At 31.0% G+C, this 18,685-nt stretch overlaps 1 protein-coding gene and 1 non-coding gene across 2 annotated transcripts; one reads left to right on the top strand and one right to left on the bottom strand.

The window, feature by feature from the left end:
- Window positions 1–5,878: 5,878 nt before the first annotated feature.
- Window positions 5,879–5,951, bottom strand: TRNAF-GAA (transfer RNA phenylalanine (anticodon GAA)). The gene has a single exon. It is a non-coding gene; the product is annotated as a tRNA-Phe (tRNA).
- Window positions 5,952–18,086: 12,135 nt separating this feature from the next.
- LOC131874183 (BURP domain-containing protein 3-like) lies at window positions 18,087–18,587 on the top strand. Its single transcript, XM_059217438.1, has one exon. It carries the CDS (start codon window positions 18,087–18,089, stop codon window positions 18,585–18,587), a length of 501 nt encoding a protein of 166 aa, XP_059073421.1.
- Window positions 18,588–18,685: the final 98 nt, after the last annotated feature.

Here is an 18,685-nt window from a genome sequence, read left to right as displayed (position 1 = left end):
GCTTGTGCCAAATTGGGAATTTTGGAACAAGGTATGGACATCCATGAAAGCATTCTAGAAAGTGGCATTTTTGTCAAATGTTAGTAGTTGTAGTTGTCTTGGTAGACATGAATGTAAAGTTTGGTTTTCTTTTTATCGTACATTTTTATCATTGGGAGGATAAATAATGTTGTTAAATAATATTGATATATATAATGAAATAAATTATGAAGGACATCTTACATTTTGGAACTAATTATTTGTGGATTAGATTGTGTAAAAAAAAATTGCATAATGTTTCAGATCACATTATGATACATATACAAAAGATATATAATACAAAAATCAAAATCATATAATACTTTACAATACATCATTTACAACATCAAAAATACATACACATACATGAAACATAAATAAATCAATCTTTAATAGTTGGTTTTTGGGTTTTACTTATTTATTTAAATTCTACATTTTCTTCCAAAATTTTACACTTATTGTATGCTTCTAATTATTTTTCATAAATATTCTTTAGTAATACAAACACCAAGAGATGCATAGTATGCACACGTATGGATTAGCCATTCTTTTCTATCTAGATTTGTGATTTTAGTGCTTATGCTCTATAAGTTTTGAAGAGAGAAGGTAACCAAATTTGTGTTTTAATTTGTCTATCTATTTAATAATTATTTTATTTATTTATTTATTTAATAATATTCTAATTGAATTATTGGTATGTGCAGAATGTTATCTAATGCTTGTGACCACAATGAATATTTGTAGGTCTTTTAAAAGTGTGATATATCATGTAAAGAATTAAAAGTTTTTACTTTTTCCTGTGACTAATGCACACAACATAGAGAGAACACAATATAGAGAGAACATGGAGTATCACTTACCACTCGTTTCTTAAAGGCATCTCACAGCTGACTAAAAGGATAGTGAAATGAACAATTTTTAAATCTATTTTTTAAATCACATAAGATCATATATAATCCATCATATGTTCAATTATGTCTAATTATATTAAACAATTAGAGTTGTCTTTAGAATATTAGTGTTAAAAAGTAAATTTACATATATTCATAACATGCCAAAAATATGGTTTGATTTAAATAACATATATCTAAATTTTGGTTTCATTAGGACTTTAAACCTAGGATGTTCCGTTTGTTGCTAGAATGCTCTACCAACCGAGCTATTAGCTCTTCTTTGACCAGTTTATCATTACTCTGGGTGTGACTTATTTTAAACACCATTTAGCCTACTTTTGATACCACTAGTTGAACTATAACTCATATGAACAAGTTACGACTCAAACCTAAAATCTTCTATTTTCATTTGTAGCACTCTACCAATTGAACTATCAGCCCCTCTTTGACTAGTTCATCATTGATTCAAATATAGATAATATCCAATAGATAAATGAATGGTAAATGAATGCTACTTGGAAAACAACTAAACATTTCAAATAAACCACCTAATAAATCAAAGTTTAAAATATATATTTTAATCTCCACCCAAAAATATCAAAAGAATAGAAGCCACAAAACACAAAAATGAACTTGTGAGAGAGGAAAGACATGACAAAGCTGAATTAACTTGTAGCACTACAACTTTCTGCTTGAATAATTGATCAGAAGAAAATATGAAAGAGTTGAAAAAAATATTTTCATATTTTGTTTAGTTTTTCTAGACATTAGTAAATTACGAGTTAAACGGCTTGTAATTTCGAGCAGAAAGTTACGCCTAGTTAAAGTTAGGACAAATTTTATATAGTTTTTTCAAAAATTGCATTGTTTTAGATTTTATTATGTAAATAAACTTGATATGACTGTTGGTTTTTTGATTCTCAAGGAGTTGTTGGTGACTCTTGGAATGCTGTGGACTACTATATGTTGGATTTTTTAATTGAATACAATATTTTTTGGGCTTGCTTCAATTTATGATTTCTGATTCTTGTAAACAAAATTTACAATACCGCAGGTTCTCACTCAAGTGTTGTCATCCGAATCCATAATTCGGATCAATAATATCTGTGGACAGACACATGCAGGAGATATAGAGAAATCTTTATTACGACTGGCACATATGCAGCAGATAGAGCAGAGTAGAGAAGAGCAAAGTTGACTGCTCTAATTCTTGAGCAGTCTTGATAAGCTAAGGCAGCTTCAATTTCTCCAAGATGATTACAACCAAACATGCCATGTAGAATTTAGAAGTCTTTCGAGGAAAAAAACCACCAATTTTGAGATCACAAAGATCCTAAGCGATATCCAATATCTTATAAGGAAGGAGGGGAACTTGAAATAATCTATGGCTTTGGATAGGAAAATTGAAGTTAATGCACTTAAAAGACAATTCATGTGGGAAGTTCATAAGAATATCTTACCTAATAATCCTTTACAATGCTCTCTCCACTTTTGGTAAATCAATGAAAAAGATCTGTTCAATCTTGGTCAGCTCCTATCTCTCATTATCTTGGGAAATATACTTGGCTCTATTAATATGTTGTGTTTCTTTGTATGACTGAACTGTATAGCTAAAATAATATATATGTATATAAGGTTATATGTCTCCAAAAGATTTTATAAAGTGAGGTATTATTAATAATATGATTATATTTTAATTATTTAATAATTATTTTAAAATATATTTGCAATATATAAATCAATCTTTCTATCTTATCTATTATTTTTTCATATAGCTTATCTAATTTTTATGTTGTCAATTATAATATGAATTTATGTAATATTCTAATTGTTGATTTTATTACAAAACAAATTCCCAACATAGCTTTGCATTCTTTAATCTGATCAACCTTTTTTCGTATTGCTTATCCATTTTTTTATGTTATCAACTATAATAGTTAATAGTGTGATAATACATAACAATATGAACTTTGCTTAACTATTATTATAGCATACATTTCTAAAATATAGAAGCATATTTTATTGTACCTCTTAAATATATTTGAGATTATATATATAAAAGATGCAAAGAGATAATATTTTCAAGATGTTATTTCCCTTCATAAATCTAGTTAAAAAGGAGCATCTTAAGAATGATATTTCTTTGTGTCTTGTACATAGATTTTTTTAAATAAAGATATGATAGTAGAATTAAAGTTACAAAATATAATTCATTATTTTAATTAATAAATTAATTTATTAAAGATAATTGAACAATACCTTAACCCTAGAAATTTTTTGAAATAAAAAATATTTCTTTCAACATACCTATTTCACTAAATTTACAAATTATACTTCTCAATATATTTAATATTTTATTCTGTAAAGATAGATGTGCTAATAGTATCTGGAATTGTCAAATATTAAAAACTTTACTTTAACGACTCAATAGCTTTGCCAAAGATAATTGAACAACAACTCAACAAAAGAAAAAAATTGAAATTGAAAAATAGTTTTATTTCTAGTTAGTAAGGGTATTCCTTGCCTAATAGTGAGGAAATAAATATAGCAATACTAGGAATATATTTTAACAATTGAATAGTAGAATTTGTGAAGAGAATCGAATACTTTATCTTAGTGTACCATATTATTTGAAGGTCAATAGATTTATGAATATAATATTATATTTTCTTCTTTTATTTCAATATATGGTTTTTAGTAGTAGTGATTTAAATTTATCTCAGCCTTCTATACATTTTTTAAAGGCGAAAGCTATGGTTTTTTGGAGTGTTAGTCTTAAAATTAAGATGTTCATTTCTCAAGACTATGGAATTTAATTGGAATTGGTTATTCAAAACATGTATTTGCACAATTAAAGGAGAATAGAAAAAAGGATTCAAAATATTTCTTCATAATTCAAAAAATAGTACATGATTTAATTGTTTTTAGAATTATTGCAACAACAAAATTGAAACAATCTTGAAATATTTTGTAATGTAAATTGAGGAGATTAAAAATTAAAAACTATCAAAATTTGAATTCTTATAAGAGGTTTTGAAAGCCTTTTTATTATTTAAATATTCTTAAAATATTTAATTATATTTTTTATTCAAGAGATGGGACTAATAAATATATCAGATCTTATAAAGAGAACATAATAGATAAAAAAAAATGGAAACTTTTAAAAGATGTTTTCCTTCATGTTTTGATCATATTATAGTAGCTATTGGAAAGATATAAATTTTGTATTTATATTTTTCTTATAGGATCTCTTCAAAATTGTGAGAAAAGGATGAGTTGATTGATTGAAAAGTCTACCAAAGAAGATTTCCAATCAAAGCTTAGTATTTTCAATATTAAGTTATGAGGATTTGATAAGTCATCTTATTATGAATGTGAAAATTTAGAGGTAGAGACTATGGAAGTAGAGAAAATAGAAGTAGACAAAGAAAGGAATACAATAACAAAGTAACATTTTATAGCAATAATGAAAGAGATAATCAAGAGATTAACAAGATGAAGGCCTTTTTTATAGCAATAATGAATTGGGTATTCAAAACCATTACAATTAACAAGTATGATATCATTATTGTAAAAAAAAAATTAAATATCAATGTGATTGTTTGAAAATGCATAAGAAATATGATACATTTTTAAAGAAAAAGAACAATAAGAATGATTTTTAGCATGTGATTTTATACAATAAATCTCTAAAAATGCTTGAATTTTTATAGAGGTTGTAATAGTAATATGAAAGGTCATAAAAATACTTTTGTAAAGATGGATGAATGTCCTAAACACATATATGACCAAGAGATGATAAAGAAATTGAGGTTATGGTGAAAGAAACAATCAATTGATGGTGTTAGAGAGTTATTTAGAAATTAATTCATTATTGATCATTATTATCATAATAAACTTATTGCATTAGTTAAAGTAATGAAATGTGTGTAGAATATTTTTCTCAAAATATATATAGAAATGTGTGTAGAATACCTTAGGTTTGATATCATTGACATGAAGACCACAAATATTGAATCTATAGGTTGTTAGTTTTCATATGTATTAAGAACAACAAACTTCTTTTGTCAAAGAGTTGGTTCGAACATTTGAACCCATGACCTCCATATAAACACGGAGTTGCAACTGCCATTGCACCGTGGGGATTCATGATGCATTTTCACATGATATAACTTTTATTTTAATTTATATAATTTACCAAAAAAAAAAAGATAGATGTGTTTTCTTTTATTTATTTTATAATTGTAACTTCCAACTCCAAACACCGCTTGATAGTATAGGATTTGTAAAGTTTAGTGTCATGGAGGTTCCCTTTCCACTGATAAATCTAACTTTGGTCAATTTTGTGACAATGGAAATGAATTGAGATAATAAGTGGATGAAATAGAGAATATGAATGTATGCTACTAGAAATGGGTAAAGACCATTTGGACCACCAAATTTCAGGCCTGGTGCCAAGGATGCTTCTGGGGAAAGAATATAAGATGGCAAAGATGCTCTCGATTCTCACTGTCAAATTCTGCTCACGGTAACTGTGGGTTACTAATTATTTAAATATTTAGTTTTCTTTTTTCTATCTATTTAGAAGACCAGAATAATTGGAGATAAAAAAATTTAGTTCTTTCCTGTGGCATCCGTTAATCTTCATGCTCTAACAATGCGTATGAATGTTGTTGGCATTGTTGACAGATCTATCTGCATGAAAAGAAAGTGGTACAAATACAGAAAAGTTATATAATTCGTAAAGCCTGACATTCATACAAAAACGAATTGATGCTTATCATCAACATCATAGTCATACTTTTGTGTGAATAATAGTCTCTAATAATATTATTCATCAACTGCAATTTACTGTTAATCTCATAATGTTGTAACGCTAATCGGCCGAGAGTAAAAATATACCAATTTATTTTTAAAAGAGCCTACTTTTGGCTATTACTTGCAAATTTTAGGGACGACGGCTTGAATGCGGTGAGCGTGGATCGAACACGCGACCTTCAGATCTTCAGTCTGACGCTCTCCCAACTGAGCTATCCCCGCATGGATGAGAGCTAGGGAGGTAGAGAGATCACGGTCCATTGTACCAATTGTTCAAAAATGCCTTTTTCATTTTGTAAGTTATTTATTAGTCCCACATTCGTTTCCTTGAGTAAACAAAGGTGAATGGAGATTATATATAAGTTTGCTCTGGGCAATTAGCACTATCTCATATGTGCACATACAATATTTATACACCAAAATAATTACTCCGTCACATCCGTGAAAGAAAGAAGAAATTGTTGGTATTCCAAACGGGCTACTATCCAGATTTTAGAACCTATGAAATTAGAACGCTACAGCTCACATCCTCATGGAATGCCAATCCTTGTGGAAGACCAACGGTTTCTTTAGGCTATCGTCTCTTTAAAACAAATTATGTCTTTAAAACAAATAATGTCTTTTAGCACCACCTTATAAACTAAATTATGTCTTTAAAACAAATAATGTCTTTTAGCACCCCCTTATAAACTGTGTGACACATCCTTTGGTACTACTTCGTGGACTGGAGAGAGACTAGACCTCATTCACCACTAGAAGCTTTCACCAATCAAACTAGGCTCCCAACCCTTTGCTTCTTTTATTTCAATACATGACTTCTACTAGTAGTTATTTAAATTTACCTCAACCCTCTATACATTTTTTTAAAGGTGAAAGCTATGGTTTTTGGAGTGTTAGTCTTAAAATTAAGATGTTCATTTCTCAAGACTCTATAATTTAATTGGAATTGCTTACTCAAAACATGTATTTGCACAACTAAAGGAGAATAGAAAAAAGGATTCAAAATATCTCTTCATAATTCAAAAAGTAGTCCATAATTTAATTGTTTTCAGAATTATTGTAACAACAAAATTGAAACAATCTTGGAATATTTTGTAATGTAGATTTAGAAAAAAATAATTAAATACTATCAAAGTATAAATTCTTTTAAGAGGTTTTGAAAACCTTTTTATTATTTAAATATTCTTAAAATATTTAATTATATTTTTTATTCAAGAGATGGGACTAGTGGTGATGTTTTTGTTGTGACATTGCTATGGGTCCGGTAATTAAGTACCCTGAATTTTTTCTTAGTATGATCAAGTTTTTGTTTCAATTTCCTCTGGAATCAACAACAATATGTTAGCATCAGTTATCTTGTCTATTTCTTGAGGTTTGGTGAAAGTCTCTATTTGTTTTGGGTAGACATCTTTAATATGATAAAGACTTGTTTTTGTAGTAGCATGTGAAGGATCTTTTTGGGCCAATCTTTACTCCGGCTAAGCTGACTTCATGAAAACTCATTTGGTATATATTTTGTTGCTTAGTAATGATTAGGACAATGATTTTTTTGATCATTTTTGTATGGATGGTGAATGTGAAAATTATTATAGTGAATGTATATAGTAGATGTTCAAAAGTGATTATGTACAAGGAATGTGAAAGAGTTTATGAAAAGTGAATGTAAAAGTAATTATGCACCTCAGTGGAACTATATCTCATATATCCGATAGATGTGATTATAACAGTTCAATTTTTGTAATATTGGTTGTAAGCCATTCTTTGGTAGTGAGTTGTTATATATTGGACAATGAGTCCATCTAACGGTGAGCCACCTATTGTATTCTGTAATTGGTTACATAATATTGAGAGCTAGAACCCTCTCCGTGGTTTTTCCCATTTTCCATGTAGAAAATACTAGTGTCAAGTGGTATATTATGTTTTTGGTTATTATTCTTTTCATCTATGTGATCTAGTTATGTTATGTGGATGGTTGTTTAAAATTTTTAATAAATTCAAGGGAATACCAATTCACCCCTCCCCTCTCAGTATTTTGGATGTTCAACAATTGTTATCAAAACAAGGTCCTTTAGAAGAGTCGAATAACTCAAAGGAGATCTACAAAGTTGAGCATATGTCACCTAAGTCTACTTTAGATCATGATAAATATCCAGATGTAGATGGAGACCTTATAACTTCTCTTGAAGCTCATGAGAATATTGAGAATAAAAGAAGAGATCTGAGAGAAAATGTTCAATTAGCTGGAATGAGTGTATCAAAAAGCTAAGAGAGCAAATTACAAAATTTAGAGAAAGGAAGAAGGAAGTTAATGAAGAACTCAAGCATGCAAATAGCACAATTGTATATCTAAAAGCCAAGAGTGAAGAAGATGAAAAAACCAAGTAGTACTTGAATAAAATGGCGAATGCAAAATAGAAGAATGTAATAAGCTTGAATAAGATGTCACAACCTTGAAATCGGATCTAAAAAGGTCAAAGAAATGAGAAGACAAACCTAAAGTAAGTTTAGGTAACTTTGATTAGATGTTAGTTGTGTAAAGGTCTTTGAAAAAACAAAAGTGGTCTAGGATTTGAGACAAGTGAAAGATCGCAAAGAAAGTTAGAAAGCAAAGAAGGACCATCTTTAGCAAGGGAAATTGAATCCGATAATGCAGTGAAAGATGACAAAGGTAAATCATTGGTCGAGCAATAGGTAAGTAAAAGAAATACTTCTTTTAATCGTTATTGTTTTAATTGAAATAAATTAGGTCACAAAGCATTCGTTTGTAAAAATAGAATAAATTAGAATGTTAGATCATGCTCTAGTAGGCATTATACTTGTAAGAATTATGGTCATAAAGCTAGTCAATGTAAAAATCATGGTATGATAGAACAAAATAGAAATAGTCAATTTATAGGTTGATGCTATACATGCAACATGTTTGGACATAAGGCTAACAAGTGCAAATCAAGACAAGGTCAAAGATATGACAGATGTTCCAACTGTAACAAACCTAGACATATTGTGAGGCATTACAGAAGAGGAGAAGCTAAGTCAAATAGACTAGTAAAGAAAATCAATAAGGAAGATGTGAAGGCAGAGGTGAAGAAGATTTGGAGAAATAAATAAGTTGATGTTACACCTAGCTCCAATGCAAACATGTGCTTCAACAATTGAGAGTTAGAGGCTTTGGCCAAGGGGGAGCAAGTCAATAAATATCTTTCAGTTGCCAAAGAGAACAAGGCTATAGTAACGACGTGTTGAGAGATGTGTGTTGATGAAAAATCCAATGAAGAACATTTCACTATGACAAAATGTGAAAGTCTAGAAGATCTCAGTAAACTCAAATAGAATGAATATTCATTAAAGCTAAACTTTATTTCCTATTGCATTTATTGCATGCAAGTGGATCAAAAAAGGATAAAAGGAGAACTCACTTAGTAATTTATCACTCAAAGCTAAAGAGAATTCAAACAACAATAGAGGGAATCAAGGGTTAGGGTTTATCGATGAAGTGACAAAAGGTATTTCACTACAAATTTTTTATTTTTAGTATTTTTCATCCATGGCTACTCCCATCATTTTTTATTTTAATACCCAAGAACATCCAATATTTAAGAAATACCTAAACAAGTCACTTGAAAATGATCTGACAAGTGCACCTTCAAGTATTCCTTTTGGAGTTTAGTTAACTGAGGATATTATGACAAATATCTATGTAAAATTGGAAGAACAATACCATGGAAAGTTGCAACAATTATGGTCTAATAATCTGATTGGGGACAATTTTGAAATCAAACCAGAATATCAAACCCTTGTTCACAAAAAGTTAAATGCATGGAATTATTTCCCCAATTTCTGTCTAGATGAAAAATGGGTTAGCATGTTGATAAGTCATTTCCATGATGAATTCATATGGCTCAAAAAATATTTTCAAATCACCAAGAATGTAATGAAGGTGGTAACCAAAATGTGTGACTCAGTAGGTATTTCAGTACCAAAGTCGACGAGGAACAAAGAGATTCCAAAGTTGACCCTTCATTGTCTGAAGCTTAGTACCATAACAAACCCTACCATGCGATATGTATCAATGATGATCAAGAACAAGGTCTACTACGCAAACCAGTAAAATTCTATTTTAGCCATTGTGGTCAATATGGCCTATGAAATGGTGGAAAAGAATATTGATTATGATTTGTGTGAGATTTTGAGACAACGGGTTCTTGATAATCTAAAAAAATACAAGAAGAAGAAGCATCCATTTAAATATGGAACCCTAGCACTGTTCATTCCATTCCATTTTCTATAGGAGTTTCTAAAATTAGGAAACTATTCTGGCTGCAAGTCATTCTAGTAGCACATTAGATTGCAAAATGTCTGAAGAGGTTTTCTAAATATACTAAGAAGGGCAAAGCATTTACTGTATATTTCTCTTTTTGCAATTAATGATACACAACATGCAAAGAATTCCCAAATCCATTGTAAAGAAATACAAGGATGACATCACATTCATAATTTCAACCGATAAATACTTTATGGAAGCCATTGTTCTAAGAACCAAGTATTTTTTGGCTTTTCCCTAAGAGTTCTTTGGGGAAATGCTAGAAGGACTTGTAAAAGTCTTATTCAAGAGCCCTATTGATGAGTCATAAGAAAGGTACAAGACAACTTAGGAGAAATCGATGAAAATCTACATGGAGCAAACCTAGAAGGAAAGAAAGAGAAATGTGCAAAAATCCATTAAAGAATCTATGAAGCAGTCTGGCATAATTACAGAAGAAGAAATTGAATAGGTCAAAATATCCAATAGGATCGTTGCCTCTTTTGGCACCACTGTTAAGGAATTTAGGCATCTCTGAGTGAACTGAAGCATAAACTAGCTAAGAGAAGAAGGAGATCCTTGCATCTTCTTTGTCTAAGCAAGGAAATCCAAGAGAGGTCAAGAGGAAAATCATTGATTTCAAATCTGAGCATGAGGATCTGAAAGATCTAAATAATAATAATTATAGATTCAAGTTCAAAAAGGGCAAAGGTAAAAATATAGTGATGGATCCCCTTGAACTAGAATCTATGCTTAATATGATAAATCTAGAAGGAGAGCTAAAACAAGTAGGTGGCATGCATGTTGAAGATGATAAAGAGGATAAGGAAATAATAGTAAAAGCTTTCATAAAATACTATATTAGACTAAATGCTAATTTAGAAGATTTTAAGAAAGATATCTCCTAAGACCTCTAGAAATTCTAAATGAAATTAGAAGGCTATGGAAGAAGATAAAGAAATCCAACAATATTCTCTAGAAGTTGTTGGAAATACCCTAAATTTCCAAGAATGATAAGGCTATGCTTATGCAAGTGCAAAATAGAGCTCAGGACCAAGAAAAGGTTAGATACCCTTATAGAAGGATTTCAAGATATAGATGCAATAAAAGTAGAAACTGTAGATTATGTTGAGGGCATAATACAGAAACTTGGACTTTTAACAGTTATTGAAGGTTCAAAAATTGTCTCTACTGAAGCTATTGTTGATAGCATTGTTAATGAAATAATTATTTCAGAAGATATTATATTTGATAATACTACACCTAATGTCACTAAAATGGAAGAAATCCCTCCAAAAAATGCACCTAATGTTGTTGATGTCCCCTCGGATAGTTCAAAGGAGAAAGAGGATAAAATGGAAGAAAAGAAAATAGAAGAAAAGACTTCATCTAAAGAATGTACCTCATCGGCTGACGCCATTGAAAAGGTGGCAGCTAGTACCAACTCTAGCACACTATAAAATCTTCTTTTTGCTCAATTAAAGTTCCAACTCATTGTTTCTTCCATATTATTTGTTGACTTCAACAAGATTGATTCCTTTCAGAAATTTTAGATTAGGAAAGCTTGAATTATAGTCACCTATTGTACTTTGTAACCGGTTACATAATATTGAGAGCTAACCATCTCCATGGCTTTTTCCATTTGGGTTTTCCATGTATAAAATACTGTTGTCATGTGGTGTATTCTATTGTTGGTTTTTTTTTTTTCATTTATGCGATCTACTTATGTTATGTGGATGGTTGTTGAAAAGTTTTAATAAATTCAAGGGAATACTGATTCACCCCTCCCCTCTCAGTATTTTGGATGTTCAAAAACTTATATTTCACTGTAAAAGGTCTCAGGGAACTTGCAAAACCCTGATTATCTAATTAAAAACATAAATGCCAAAAAAAATATTGAAATTTTTTATAGATATTTTCCTTTATGTTAATAGCTATTGGAAAGATAACTTTTGTATTTACATTTTTCTTATGGGATCTCTTCAAAATCATGAGAAAAGGATGAGTTGATAGATTAAAAATTTTACCAAGCAAGATTTTTAATCTAATCTTAATATTATAACTTTAAGGGATAAATATTCGATGAGTCATCTTATTATGAATATGAAAATTTACAAGAAGAGACTATCAAAGTAGAGAAAATAGAAATAGACAAAGAAAGGATTACAATAACAAAGTAAAATTTAATGATAATAATGAAAGAGATAATCAAGACCTTTACAAGATGAAGGCGCTTTTTATAGCAATAATGAAATGGGTAATTAAAACCATTATAATTTACAAATATATTATCATTATTGTTAAAAAACAATTAATTATCAATGTGATTGTTTGAAAATGCATAAGAAGTAGGCATAGAGGCCTCACTTAATGAACCTAGGTTATATCCCGCGCATTCATGGCATATTAAGGAATCCCCCTCTTTTTTTTTTAAATATTGCCCTAAACTCATTTTTCATCACCCCCTCTCAATACCCAACATGAATTGAAAACCCCACTATTTTCACCAAATTTTGCATTTTTTCATAACCCTAATTTAAAACCCCCTATTTTCACCAGATAAGAAATATATTATTCTATTGTTTTTGGATATTAAACCCCCCAAAATGAATGCACATGATATAATATTCCCTAGCTAGTGAAGCCCCTATGGAAATAGGATATATTTTTTAAAAAAAAATATGAATGATTTTTACTATGCGACTTTATGCAATAAATATCAAAAAATGCTTTAATTTTTTAAAGAAGTTGTAATACTAATATGAAAGGTCATAAAAATACCTTTATAAAGATGGGTGAATCTCCTAAACACACACATGATCAAGAGATGATAAAAAAATTGAGGTTATGACAAAAGAAACAACTAATCAAGAATCAACTATAGTTATACTAAGAGTAAACTATAGTAATTTTCAAAAATGGTGTTAGAAATAAATTTATGAAATATATTTATAATAATTCATGATGCATTTTCACAAAATATAATCTACATAATCTACAAACAAGAATATTTATTTTCTTTTATTTAATTTATAATTGTAACTTCCAACTCTCAATACTGCTTGATAGTAAAAGTAAATAAAAATGAGAATTTGGTCATTAATATAGCATCCTACCACATAAATAAACAAGAGACGCAAAGCATCAAGTTCCTGCCGAGATGTTCTAGAGGAATACACAATTGATAATCTTTTGTCCTGAGACTATTGTTGGAGAAAAACTTTGAATTTGATATAAAATTTACTATTCTATATGAACTGGTATTGCTTTATAATCTGCAGAAGCAACCTTTAACTTTCCAAGCTATTGATGTACTTTAGGAAATCATATTCATATGAAGCAATTTAAGAGATTTTATAAAATGTTTGATTTGCAAAACAAATATTTATAATAACGATGTTGATTCATAGGGGTGATAGATGAATGCACAAAACAATACCATAGTATCATGTATACATGTTAGTTATTTAATTATTAATAAATAATAAAATTAACATTAATGTCATCAAGAAACACTATAGATCAGGGCAACCTAATAAAATCAGCATGTAGTTATACCAATATATTGTACAATTCTTTGGAGAAATGATGACGAAAATAGACTAATGAAACTAAGATTGAAACAAAAGCCTAAAATACAAACACCAAACACAGTGAACTAAAAACTTCAAACACAGTGAACTAAAAACTTCAGATCAGTAGGGAAACATGTTTCGTTTAAACTTCAGATCAGTAGGAAAACATGTTTCGTAATAAACCATGTCAAGAATGTTGAAAGTTCTATAAGAAAGAGAATTAAAAAATGAACACATTGTGATACCAATTCAACATCATTCAATAATTAAAAATAATTAAATAGTATATACATGGTTGAAAGATGTAACTTGCACAGTGAGTAGTTCAACAAGCATTCAAGAAAAAATCTTTAAAGTTGACTATAAACATCAAGATGTATTTGTATTTCCTTTACAATATTTGTAAAGGTTATTATCCAAAGCTTTCACATATTGGTAAATGACTAAACAACCAAATTGGGATATCTATGCTGAGAATGTATTTGATTATGTGATACAATCATACAAACCTGAGAATGTACTTGATTATGTGATACAATCATACAAACCTATAAGCCCAAAGAACGTCAAGCAAAACTCTTCTGAAAATAAAGTATATATTAGTTTTTTAAGTGCCAAAAGACATCCACAACTTTGAAAGAGAACTGATAGAAAACCTTCAAATCAAAGCTAATTGTAATTAAATACTTCATCATTTTATTTGTGTATCCAGTATCCTTGACATAGATATAATTTCTTTCCTTTCTTGAAAACAAAAGAAGTGGACTAAAATAATACACTTTTTATACAGAAATTTTATAGATGCAATCTACTTCAACAATTGGCTAGAATTACATAAACAGAGGAAAATAAACAAGACTTATTAATAAATATATTAAAATAAAATTAAAAAACAAATAATTGTCAACCTAAATTCATAGCTTAAATAACCTCAATAATACAAATACATCACTATAACTTAAAAACTATGAATCTAAACATTAATCTAAAAAAATGATAATAAAAATTTATGACTTTCATTAAATAAATAAAATATTAATTAAAATGATGAATTAAATAACATAAATATTAATTCTAATTACCTTTGACTCATTAATTCAAATAAAAGCAATTTAATAAAAATTTAATAGAGTAATTCTAGCAAGTGTAATTCCATCACTCAGATTCAAAGTACAAATTCAACGCTAATATAATTTATTTCACAACTATCATCTTTTTCCAGCCATTCTAATCATACAAAGCAGAGAATATTTGAGAAGCACATCATATGTGCAATACTTCACCAGAAATGGTAAAACTCAACTCTGTCCTAGTTGTCTGAAAGTACCTTGATATTCTTAATTTACAGTATGGTTAGATCCTGCAATAAAATGTAATTAGCTATCAATAAAATAATCAAACAAAACCTATCATAGCATTTAATTTTAATATCGACAAATATCTATTGATTTAACTATTCTTTTAGGTGTTAGATGGAGTGTTTCTCACGTCTTTGCTTGTCATTTTTAGTCCCCGCCCATCTAGGCGGAGACTAATGTTTTCACCATGCTTTTAGCAATTAATCTATTTCTCGTACTATGTGCAACTATTTTATTCTATGTTCTGTAACGCAAAAAATCGAAAATGGAGGGAAGCAAAAAATTTAGTTTGTTCACACTAGACGTGTCCTTGCTCATGGTAAGTGGCATAGTGCAAAGTGATTTATGGATTTTTGCCTTAAAATATAGAGGAGACTATGTTTTGTAATGTATATGTGCTTTTACTTGTTTTGAAATTAATGAATTCTAATTTCCTTCAATTTTTTTTGTTTCTGCAAATGACATGCCCAGTAAAGAGAGAAAAACTCACACCAACTTACATGATTCGAGGGCTTATACCAGTCCTTGCACTATGCTAATCTGAGACTAAGAAAATAGAATGCAGAGCATTAGACATTAATATGGGCAGGCTATCTTGATAGCTTAATAGGAGTTTTGTTCTAGGCCACTTTATTTCCTGTTAGAAACATCTTGCTTCTAACTTGAATCTGAATTAGGATAAAGTAACAAATGCTAGCTAAATTCTGATTAAAGCAATGAGATTTCCACAATTCATTTGTATTCTAATGTATTTTTCTGGATTCAATTATGTGTATTTTTTTCCATCAATGTTTCGAATCACATTCCATATATTTATATATATATGTCTATTGGTATATGTATATGTCTATATACATATATCTATCTGTATATATGTCCTTTGGTATATGTATATTATGTATTTGTGTATATGTCTATTGGTATATGTATATGTTTCGAATCCCGATGATGAATCACAGAGTGTGATTCGAAACGTTGATGAAAAAAAATACACACAATCGAATCCAAAAAAATACATTAGAAAATAAATTCTTTTATATTATAGAAAAACCCTATAATATATGCATAGTTATATGCATAGAGGGTTTCAAGATTGTGAAGTGTCTGAGATACCCGGGCCGATGCCCTAACAGTAGCTTCCGGCGCTTTAACAAAATGCATAAACGTGGAAGTGATACTGAGAAGATGCCATGGAAATAAGGATTTGGGAGGATTTGTTCATTGAAATTAATGACGTTTGAAAACTTTGCAAGAAACGATCACAACCTGAAACTTATCAATGAGCTCGAAAGAATGAAGAATCCGATGAAATAAATGTTCAATGCTGAGAGTATAAATTGATGAATATGATAAATAGCCGAGCTTCCTATAACTCCAAGTCATCGATGAACGGCCGAGTTTCCAATCCAATCCAAAATGCTGAAATTTCTTGAGTATCTCATAAACCAAGTTTAAGTCACACAGAACTTAAATTGAAATCCATAAACAAGTCGTGTTTGAGTTTCCTCACACATTGAAATGGCCGACTTTTTCAATCTTGAGGAAAGTCAACTTTCATGAGCAAAGTAAAAGGTTAAGATCCTAAGTAAGTCAAGGGTCATTATTGGTACTCTCTTCATCAGTTTCTGTTGTAAAGTTAGTTGGATCATCATTAGTAGAAAAGCACTCAACAACTGGAGTTCTCACTTTTCGTGGTTTAGACAGTCTCGAGACGTAGAGGGTTCAGGATTCCAAATGATTTTGAACCATGCTTCGCCACTAGCATTTTTATCTTGGGCTCTCAATTTTTTTTTGGTGCTATTCTTGGTGTAACTGTTGTTTGTCCAACTCTGAAACTATCTTTTGATGTTGGTTCACTTGTTCTTCGAAATTTTCCTCGCTATCATAGTCACTAGATGACTTATGTGAACCCCATTCCACTCATTAGAATCTATTGATGAATGATTTTTTTTCAGGTGGTGTAGTATCATTAGTAAAACTTCAATGACTAATTTGTAGTGCTACTTGAGATCATATTATTGTACTTGCTCTGTATTATTAAGTGCCATGGGGGTTGTGCAGTGCCTTGTTGTTTGCCAATCACAACTTTGTCAAATGAGTGCCCCTCCACAGCAACAAAACGATCCCTAGTATTCTTGCCTCATGCATGTGTGTAGTTCTTCCTAGTCATCATTATGGGGAGTATCATATTGTTTGTTCTAATGCTTTCTTAGTTATGCTTCAAGTGAGTTTAAACACTCCTGCATTCCTATTTTCTGGAGGCTACCTTCCTCAGTTTATCAAGGTTCTTTAGACTCTTGCCCCTGTATTTTCAACATGAATTGGTTGAGGAGTGATGATGAGATCACTCATGCAACTTCATTGATTGAGGAGTGTCATTGGGGTCACTCATGTAGATTTATGTGTCATTCATATTTTCGATTGACTGGTATTATAGTTGTTGTCATATGATTATTATTTGAGTATCATCGTTTATGGCACACATGCAGATTTTTGTCTTCTTGATCTTAATCATCATCTTGTTTGAAAGGAGATTCTTCAATGGATGAGACCCTCCTTCACTCGGTATCTCTGAAATCGTTAACTTGCTTGTTGTGTTTTAACAAGATGAGGGCTTTAACTAGTTTCATTACTCTCATTGTATGGGTTTTTTCTTTTTGTTTTAGAGTCCAACTTAGGTAGTTTGTAAATTTACATTGCTTATGAGTTTCGTTGTTTGGAATTCACAGTCACTAGCGGCGAGCGGAGCTGCACATTTGCATGGTGAAAGAGTATCTGCCCACAACACCCATTCCACAACTTGTGCGGGAACTCATCTCACCTGATGATGGGAAAATAGCGTTGAATGTGGGCGATGGAGGAATGAAAGTGGACGCGGAGATGCCTCCAAGAAAAGTTGGGACACAAGGCGTTGCGCCGGTGCCTTTGAACGTTGCGACGTAGCCAAACTTTATGCTCCAACTACGCAAATGCCGATGGATGCATCGTCGTGCACGTTTCTGCTGGAGAAAGATTTGGTGAGCGGAACCAAAGTTTCTCTCACCTTCTTGCGAGAAAGGGAGAGGCGTTTTCTTCAACGCTACGTGGCAGACCAAATCCCTTTCTCCTCCGACAAACTTCCGTCATGGGTGTGGCTATGAAGGAGACTTTGCAAGCATGCGAAAGACCTGCTGAGGAGGGCGAAAACAAGTTCTGCGCAACATCGTTGGAGTCCCTGGTTGACTTGAGCACGTCGAAGTTGGGAAGCAATCGCTTGACTGTGCTGGCCACGAATGTTTCAAAGATCATGTCAAAATCTGTGAGGCAGGATTATACCATTGTGGGAGTGAAAGACGAGGGCGCAGCAGAGAAGGACGTGTATTACTGGCACAGTAAACAATATGCGTATGCTGTGTACTACAGCCATAAGTCGGCATGTACTTTGGAAGCAGGCAGGAGGATCGCAAGAGTTTGGGTGAAGGTAGAAGATGGTAGGACGGTGGAGGCGGTGGCTGTGTGTCACAAGGACACCAGCGCCTGGATTCCCAACAACATCCCATTTAAGGCGCTGAATGTGAGGCTTGGTACCCCCTCTATCTGCCTTTTCGTTCCCCAAGGAGACCACCTGTGGCAGACAGCCGACTGATCAGATCCGCTTCCTTGCGCTCTCTCGTATAAATAATTTGCAGCATAGGGAGAAGCAGGAAATGCTTATATATGTAGTTTGTTTGTGTGAGGAGCACT

The sequence above is a fragment of the Cryptomeria japonica genome, chromosome 3, assembly GCF_030272615.1.
Source record: "Cryptomeria japonica chromosome 3, Sugi_1.0, whole genome shotgun sequence".
Classification (NCBI taxonomy): Eukaryota; Viridiplantae; Streptophyta; class Pinopsida; order Cupressales; family Cupressaceae; genus Cryptomeria; species Cryptomeria japonica.
This window is presented reverse-complemented; position numbering and strand designations above follow the sequence as displayed.